At 29.8% G+C, this 9,567-nt stretch overlaps 1 protein-coding gene across 1 annotated transcript; it reads left to right on the forward strand.

The window, feature by feature from the left end:
- The first annotated feature begins 743 nt into the window (after positions 1–743).
- Positions 744–7,843, forward strand: LOC145044912 (quillaic acid 3-O-glycosyltransferase CSL1-like). Its single transcript, XM_078993268.1, has 7 exons — positions 744–1,459; positions 1,844–1,927; positions 3,061–3,177; positions 3,306–3,518; positions 3,643–3,742; positions 6,185–6,705; positions 7,181–7,843. The coding sequence occupies exons 1-7, from the start codon at positions 866–868 to the stop codon at positions 7,661–7,663; spliced, it is 2,112 nt and encodes a 703-aa protein (XP_078849394.1). The 5' UTR covers positions 744–865; the 3' UTR covers positions 7,664–7,843.
- Positions 7,844–9,567: the final 1,724 nt, after the last annotated feature.

Raw genomic sequence — 9,567 nt, forward strand, 5'->3', positions numbered from 1 at the left:
TGCTCCATTTTTGGAAAATGGTTTAAAACCCAAAACCCATGGGTTTAAACCCAGACTCCATAAGTATATGCGTTGAACCCAAGAAACCAAGAAAGCACCCAAACCGATAACAGAACCCGAGAAACCGAACCGACAAGAAACCAATCCTATTAGGTTCTGAAAACCAGAAACCGACTATTTATGGATTAGGTTGCGTTGGGATCCCAAACCGACTCATGCACAACCTACTCAGCACCCATTGTCATCACAATTTGGTAAACGTTGACCTCCACGTGGTTTATCATAATTGCAAGGTGTAGCTTTTGATGTGGAAAACAACAATAAAAGAAAACATAAAAATGAAACATGATTCCGAACAACATAGTCAAATTGATAAATGTATTCTATATATCTATGTGAAAAAGAACAATAGTATAAAAGTCAAAAGAAGCTGATATACACAATTACAATATATATAGGGGTATCTTTCAGCCGTCTAATAATAAATTAAGGTAGTTAATTAAGGTAATTAACATTAATGTATACTAAATTCTTTGTCATTCATATATCAAAGTATCGTGAGGGAAGGGCGTGCATAACAATTCAAGTTTTTGGAAGGAAGCCAAACCCCAAAAATGGTAATTTATATACTAAGCAATATTTTTATTTTATTTTATAAATCTCCATATGTTTTTATATAATTAATCATGATTATCGGTTCACAATTAATATATTCGATATCTTTCCATAATATTACAAAAATAAGGATGAGAAGTAGTGACAAAATATAGAATTAAGATTTGGAGTTTAAATCACTTGATATACAATCAATATTTAAGAAGAAAAGGTAGTAATTAACCTCAAAGGAACACAAATTAACCAAGAAATGGCAGCTGCCACCATGTCTCTTAACTCCTGCTCCGTTCAACAACCGCGAGCCGCCGCCCAAAGACTTCACATGCTCCTCCACTTTACGGCCACCGTCGCCATCTTATACTACAGGATCACCAACTTAATCCATGGCGACGTACCCACCCTGCCATGGGTTCTCATGACGGTTTCCGAGTTTATCTTCTCCTTCATTTGGTTCTTAACTCAAGCCTTCCGGTGGCGTCCGGTGGCTCGAACCGTCGCCCTTCATAACCTCCCTGATGACGACCAGTTGCCGAAAGTTGACGTCTTCATATGCACGGCGGACCCCAGTAAGGAGCCGACGGTGGAGGTCATGAACACGGTGTTGTCCGCCATGGGACTTGATTACCCGTCGGAAAAACTGGCGGTGTATTTGTCAGACGACGGTGGTGCTCCGTCGACGGTTTATGCGATGAAAGAAGCATGCTCTTTTGCAAAGGAGTGGTTGCCGTTTTGTAGGAAATATGGTGTCAAGAGTAGGTGTCCAGAGTGGTTCTTTTCTAGCTATGGACATGACGAATTGCTTTTTAGAAGTCAGGAGTTTGAAGAAGATGAACACAACATGAAGGTAAATTAATATCCAAAAAATAAAATAATTATTTACTTTTTTACTCTTCATACAAACGTACAAAAATAATAACTTTATGTCACAATCGTAAACTTTGATGTGTTCAAAGTTTGTTGTTTTATTCATCTCGAGATTATAAAAATATTCATTTAGATAATTTGCTTCTTTTTTTATATAATAAAATCATTTAGCAGCTACTCTTTGCTGTTGTAAATTAATGTTGAACAATCTTTTAGCAACCAGTTCTTTGCAACCTGTACAAATAGAGTAGATCACGATGGAATCTCACAGGCTTCATTTTATACAACCTATCTCAAAATGAATAAATAAATAAAGTTATGTGAATATGTGATGATACTAAGTTTACAAATTCCATATATGCAGTTAGCGTACGAACAATTCAAAGAAAACGTAGAGCGAAAGACCCATGGTGCTTCTGCTGTTAATGATCGACCACCACATATTGAGGTATGGTTTTGGATTCATTTCAACAATAATTTTCAAAGATTTCCTAGGCTTCTTTGAACCCCTATCTATACTTGATTTCTTAATTTTATTTTTGCAAACTAATTAACCTCCTCTTTGCAAGATAATGCGAGAAAGAGACGTCGTCTAAAAAAGATTCTTCTTGTGAAATGATTAAGATCAAAGATAAGCAATAAACTATTTCATAACGACGGAAAATTGTGAGACTTGGTTACAAACAAAGGTTTCCTTTATGTTTTAACATTTTCACAATATTAGAACAAAACTGAAATTTGAAACTTAATTAGTGTTTAATAAATTATTTTAATATTGCCCACATAAACGTTATATCAAATTTTCTTTTAAATTTTGACAACAATGGAACAAAGAAAATACAAAATTGGACAACAATTGACTTATTTGAAAGTTGAGTGTTCAATCAAGGCCAAAATTAATTTAGGTTGGAATTCTTTTCGGTTGTTATACCCGAAGAAATTTATTTAAGATCTAACCAATGATAGTTTGATTTTTATGAAGATATCATTAAACTTTAAATTTTACAAAAACCACTACAATTTCAAATGTTTTCTATTTAACCATCCAAAGGTTTGTTTTTTTATTTAACAAAATTTAGCAAATTTTTTTATTCCGATCGTTTTTTGCAATTCATCACTGGTTTTTTTTAGAGAAACCAAACTCTTAATAGTTAAAGAAAATTAAATTCTTTGGATAGTTAAACAAAAAATTAAAGACAGACTACTATGTAGTGGCTTTTTTTTTTTTTTTTTTTTAGAATTGTCTTTACTAGTTGAAACAATACCTCTATGCAAAGTATAAAATATAATTATTATTTGTATTAGTTGAAACAACATTGATTCTTGATTGCTACCTTTCACTTTGTGTCAAAACGACGCGTGAAATATACACGTTATAATAACCGACATGTCATCTGTTGATCTTTAGAAATGAAGTAGATACACCTTCCTTCTGCTTACAAGCTTACAAGATGTCAAACACTCAACTTTATAGATTACATCGAAAAGTTTACCTTAAAAATATAGTGGCAAAAATTCTCTACTTTTCTTATAAGAACTTGAAATTTATAACGTTTGTGTTTCACTTTATATCAACTTCAGATAATAAATGACAACCGAAAGGAAAATGAAATTCAAATGCCTCTTCTTGTATACGTATCTCGGGAAAGAAGACCATCTCTTCCTCATCGTTTCAAAGCAGGAGCTCTAAACACACTTGTACGTTGATGAACTTCAATCTAGGTTCTTTTATGTTAATAGTCACATAATAATCCAATATCTCATTTCATCATATACGTTTTTTTTTTTTTTTTTTTTTTTTTTTTTTTTTTTTTTTTTTTTTGCAGCTTCGTGTTTCAGGACTATTGAGCAATGCTCCATATATGCTCGTGTTAGATTGTGACATGTATTGCAATGAACCAACATCTGCAAAACAAGCAATGTGTTTCCATCTTGATTCTAAGCTTTCTAGTTCGCTTGCTTTTGTCCAATACCCACAAATTTTCTATAATGTTAGCCAAAAAGATATATACGATGGACAAGCAAGATCCGCATACAAGGTGATTCACTTTGTGTTCGTTTATTTTTCTTTGATTTTTTCATGCAAATCATTCATATTTGCATGTTAGATGTACAAATTAGTTTGTAGCCGGATGATTGATTGATAGGATTTTGATGTTTTAGACGAAATATCAAGGGATGGATGGCATTGGAGGCACAATTTGTTCAGGAACAGGTTACTACTTGAAGAAGAAAGCGTTGTATGGTTCTCCGAATAAAGAAGGTAATTTTTGAGTTTAGACTTTAGAGCATGCATCATACACATATTCAGTTTCAAAAAGTTGTATAAATAATGGATATCATCAAAATTTTAATTAACCCACTTTAAATTAATCATGGCATGGGCCCAATCAATTCACACAAAATTGTCTCAATTTTCATTCACTCCCCTTGATCCTAGTTAGTTAAGAGTTAAAAGTTTTAAGTTCTAATTATATCTTTAAGTTATTTTATATTTTTATTTACATCAATATACTAACATGATTTATTACAGGTAGATAATAGGTTATATGCAATTTTTTTTAGGAATAACGTTAAAATGATCTTATTAATTCGTTCAAAATGATACAAATATTAGTTGTGAGATCTATGTAATACATGAGTTAATTTAAGAAAAAAAGAGTTAAATATAAAGATTAAAATATTTGAAAATTTTGAATTTATAAGAAAATAAAAAAAATAAATGAATTATTATGATTGAAATGTTTTTTATCTTTTAAATTTAAACAAACAATTTATATAAATAAACAAAAAAAACTAATAAGCTTTAATTTGAGAATTTTAAATTTAAAATGTAAGTTCATTAATAAAATTGATATCAATTTATTACTATATTTATTGCAACTAATATATTAAAATATAATTTTGAATTTAACAAAATAAAAAAACTCATAAAATGATATGTGAAAAGAAAATTAATTCAAAATAACTAAAAAAAATAACATTTGACAAATTAAATGAGAGGGTGACGTGCGATAAAAAACCATTCATTTATTAGAGTAGATTAGATATTGTTAATTGTAATTTTCTTTTTCATTTAAAAATCTAGTTAAACATGATTTATGAGTTAATTAAAAGTAACTACAAATTATTACGAAATATCTTTAATATTAGACAAGTTACATTTTTATTTCTACAATGCTGAATATAGATGACATTTACTTTATATTTATTATAGAAAAAGAAAATATTCAATTTATTTTTCTAACTTGTATATATTTTTGATGATATTTGTTTTTTTTAACAATTTCCATTTATTATTATTATTATTATTATTATTATTATTATTATTATTATTATTATTATTGAACAACAAACAAGAAAATTCTATAAAAGTAAAAGCTAACGAGATGCTATAGTTACAAACGGTTTAGACAAACATATTGTATAGGACCATTACAGCACGTAGACCACATAAAGTCATAAACTAGCATATTTTTTCGTCCATTTTTTTAACCAAAAGAGAGCTAAAAGTTGCACCTCACAAATGAGACCATGCATGCTCTTAACATTATTTAAAAAAACAATCTCATTTAGATAGCTCCATATCATCGATACTGTGAGAGAGATTGATAACGTTTATGATTTTACCTTCATTCAAATCAACAATTGTACTTGAAAACAATCTTATGAATTATACTAGTATTAGAATAAAAAATTAATCATCCTGATATAATTAAGTTTTAAATTAATTTTAAATTTAAAACAAACATTTTATTAAATTAAAGAAATTATATTCATAACACAGACTTAAAACGAATATGACACTTGTATATTAAATATAATACCAGCATTGCAATATATATGTCAATTGGTCTTGTTTATTTACATATGTTACTATGTCTCAAATTATATATTAAAAAATATTATAATTCTAAATAAGTTTAAAACATAAAAATTATAGTTGGTTACATTTAAAATGTCATTCTTTACTTTAATATATTAAAAATTTATAACATTCAAATTAACCTGAAAAATCAAATTGTAAAAGAATAACACCTAACATGAAACAACATTACAAATGCTTAATGAAAATCGAATTTGTGTTTTACTATTTACTAACATATATAAGATAATGTTAAAATAAGCTTTCTGTTGGCCGGACCGGGACACTTAATAATAAGTATGGATGTTCAAAAATATTCATATCTAAAATTCTGAATCCGAATTATTTGAAAAAATTGGATATCCAAAATTTCGGATATCTGATCTTTCAGAATCGAAATTGGATAGCGTTTTTCTGATTTTATGGATAATTCGGATATCCGATATCCGAAAATTTTGATTTTAGTTTATACATTATTTGTTATTTTAATTGCATATGTCTTATGATATAAATGATAGTAACTAAAACATAGACATAATACCTTTAATTAAATACTTATATTACTTCATATGCCTTTCTAATATAAAAATATGTTTTTCTAATTTAAAAACTTCATATGCCTTTCTAATTTGAACAAAATTTTAATTTTTGAATATCCGATTTTGGTATCCGAATCTGTATCTGAAATTTCAGATACAGAATCGGATATCAATAATCAACTATCCGAAATTTTGGATACCAGATTATGAACACCCATAATAATAATAAGAATTGAACTTTATATGATATTGGAAAATTAAATAGTAGAATGAATCTGTAATTTAATTTTAATTTTTATAGATGAACATCACCTGCATCCACAAGAAAGCTATGGAGAGTCTACCAAATTCATCGATTCATTAAAAGCAATCAACGAGGACACACAAACAGACTTATTTACTGCCGCCATTGTAGCAGAGGCCACAAAGCTTGCTTCTTGTTCCTATGAAGATAACACAAAATGGGGTAAACAGATTGGTTACTCCTATAATTCATTACTTGAGAGTAGTTTCACAGGGTATTTGCTACATACAAAAGGATGGAAATCTGTGTATTTATATCCGAGCAGACCATGTTTCTTAGGTTGCACCACCATAGACATGAAAGATGCTATGGTTCAACTCATGAAATGGTCATCTGGATTGCTTCAAGTTGGTCTTTCCAGCTTCAATCCTCTCATTTATGGAGCCTCCAGAATGTCATTCCTTCAAAGCATGTGTTACGCCTACTTCATGTACTCTCCGTTTTTGTCAATAGCATTTCTGATTTATGGCACCATATCACCATTGTGCCTTCTTAATGGCGTCTCATTGTATCCCATGGTAAAAATCTATCAAAATTCCAGTTACATAATGTTGCTTGTTACACATTACATGATAGGATGGAACAAGATTCGACTAGACTAGCCTAAACTAGAAGGACTAGGCAAGCTTTGTACGAATGATCATATAACCCTACAATAATGATAGGGATGCTCATAATTTTTTAATAAAACATGTCCTATTTTCTGTGGGACCTAAGATACTAGACTATAAGGCTATATTTGATGATGATGAGAGCATTTGAGCCTTTACAAAAATGACAATTATGAGTGAGTCCATGTCCCTACTTTTTGGATGAGACAAAAAATTGCACTTCTTATCTCATTTACATCATTCCTAGTTCATTCTAGTTAACTAATTATCATATTTCAAACACAATAGAAGGTTGATATATCATGTAATGTCATGTGTAACAAACAAACATGGCTTCCATTAATGTTTTACTTTTGGAATGACTTGTTATGTTGTGTTTCAGGCTTCGGATCCGTGGTTCAAAGTTTTTGCGATAGTGTATGTATCCTCACTTTTGCAACATTTGTACGAAGTGGTATCAACTGATGGCTCAATTGTGACATGGTGGAATGAACAAAGGATATTTTTCATAAAATGCATAAGTGCTTTGCTATTTGGTTGTGCTGATATGATGATGAAGTCGCTTGGTGTTGCAAAAGCTAATTTTAGATTGACAAACAAAGTGGTCGATAAAGAGAAGCTTGAAAAATATGAGCAGGGTACTTTTGATTTTGAAGGTGCGAAGATGTTTATGATACCATTAACATTCATGGTGTTGTTGAATGTTGTATGCTTTGTTGGTGGCATGAAGAGAGTAATAAGTGATGGTAATCTTGACAAGATGTTTGGGCAAATTTTCTTATCGTGGACAACTCTATTGTTTAGTTATCCAATCCTCAAGGGGCTCGTACCAAGCAAGCATACAAGTAAGAAGATTAAAACTTAACGAATTAACGATACTTATTCGAAATCTTATTCTATGTGGACAGTCTTGGAATTGAAAGATATAGGGAATGTACTTTGATGAAATAATCGATATCATCATGTATACTCTTGTGTATAATATATGGCATTTGATGCTAGATAAATTTGTATGATATCACTACATAATCCAACATAATTTATCTTTGGCAAAAGAATGTCGATTTTGAAACAAATAGTGATATATTACTTAGATGACATATTTTATTAGAAAGAGGACACGTGATAGTAAAAGGAAAATAAAGAAGCTACTCGAATATATATGAATGAGATTTTGATGAAGTAATTGATGTCTTTTTATCTAGTTATCTAATTTTATATTATTGTACATAAATATAATATATGGTACTTCATGTTAGATATATTATGTATAATACCAAAAAATAATCATACATTACTAACAATTAAAGACTCCCTTTTGGTAAATCATGTCAATTTTTGAACGACTACATCAATGTTTTATATTCAAATTTGTTGGAACCTATTGACAAAACAAAAGATTATAAGACAAACTCAAATAGAAAGGATAAATTGTTCACATGTTACAACGTAATATGCAACTAGTGTGTGAGCTCTTAGTAAACCACGAGTCACTTTCGAAACTGATAAAAAATTATGGATAAGGGCAACCAATAGTAAATGTATACAATCATAACTACTACATAGCCTACACTTAAAAGAAAAATAAAAAACTTCCCATAAATGACATTAAACACAAACCACCCATCCCCACAGCTGTATAAGAAACACATCCGATGACACTCCATCGCTACAACACAACATCATCTTCTACATCAACCCCAAAAACCGATAAAATAAAAATAAAATGAAACCCGATTGATTCCATCAGCCCAGTAACATTTTTTTTTCAAGAATTAAATCAATGTTTGATAAAAATAAAACACAAACAACTCATTCTATATGGAACCAAAATAGTTGTAGGCACAACTTACATTTTTCTTTTAATGTATTATAGCAACCTACTTTCACGTATTCCCATCCCGTGTTTCTGGTTCTCTTCGCAAAATCTTGTGGACCACATGTCTAAAAAAATACAACACCAAATCATATATCTATATATATCATGTATAGATAAAATGTGTGTGTGTGTGTGTGTGTATATATATATATATATATATATATATATATATATATATATATATATATATATATATGTATATATGTATGTATGTGTGTGTGTGTGTAAAAAGTTACCTTTTTGGACCAGCCATAAACATCAATGCTTGCGACATAAAATGGGTCCAAAAAACTGAAGTGCATTGCTATTATGGGTAACTAAATTAAGTATAGTATCTATATTGGTAAAAGATGTGGAGTAGAAATTAGACTACATGTTAGCATAAAATGGTAACTTACAATTATATAGGTAACATAACCATGTTTTGACAACTTACAATAATACAATTAACAACATTATGTTAACAGATAACCAATCTTATGGTGTGATAAGATTATATAAAATAACAATTCATAGAAACTCACACACACATAGGTTTTACGCTTTTGAACTTCTCCTAATTAAAATTTTCTTCTTAATACTAACAGTTTTACTAAAACAGAAGTATTAACTTTATAAATCCACCTCTCTCAGCAAAATCAAAATGTACACAGGTCCTTAGAGCATGTTTATGTGATCTTTACTGCCTTGGTATGCCGACTATTACATAATTCACATGTAAATAGTTTTATCCAAGTTCATCTCCTTATGTCTTGCGTGAATTGGAGAATACATTCGTCTGAGATTCTATAGCTTTCTGCAATATACATAAAAAAAACTCTCTTTATTCGCACATTGGATGTTTTCGCTTCTAATTGTCATCGCTAGTCTGAGTGGATGGTTGGAAAATA

The sequence above is a fragment of the Lactuca saligna genome, chromosome 5 (assembly GCF_052625555.1).
Source record: "Lactuca saligna cultivar CGN05327 chromosome 5, ASM5262555v1, whole genome shotgun sequence".
NCBI lineage: Eukaryota > Viridiplantae > Streptophyta > Magnoliopsida > Asterales > Asteraceae > Lactuca > Lactuca saligna.

What these genes read in the sequence shown, in the direction of transcription:
- LOC145044912 (XM_078993268.1), top strand. Translation starts at nt 866, where the DNA reads ATGGCAGCTGCCACCATGTCTCTTAACTCCTGCTCCGTTCAACAACCG. An exon ending in AAGATGAACACAACATGAAG is followed by an intron (nt 1,460 to 1,843) that starts GTAAATTAATAT and finishes CCATATATGCAG; the next exon opens with TTAGCGTACGAACAATTCAA. An exon ending in GCGTCTCATTGTATCCCATG is followed by an intron (nt 6,706 to 7,180) that starts GTAAAAATCTAT and finishes GTTGTGTTTCAG; the next exon opens with GCTTCGGATCCGTGGTTCAA.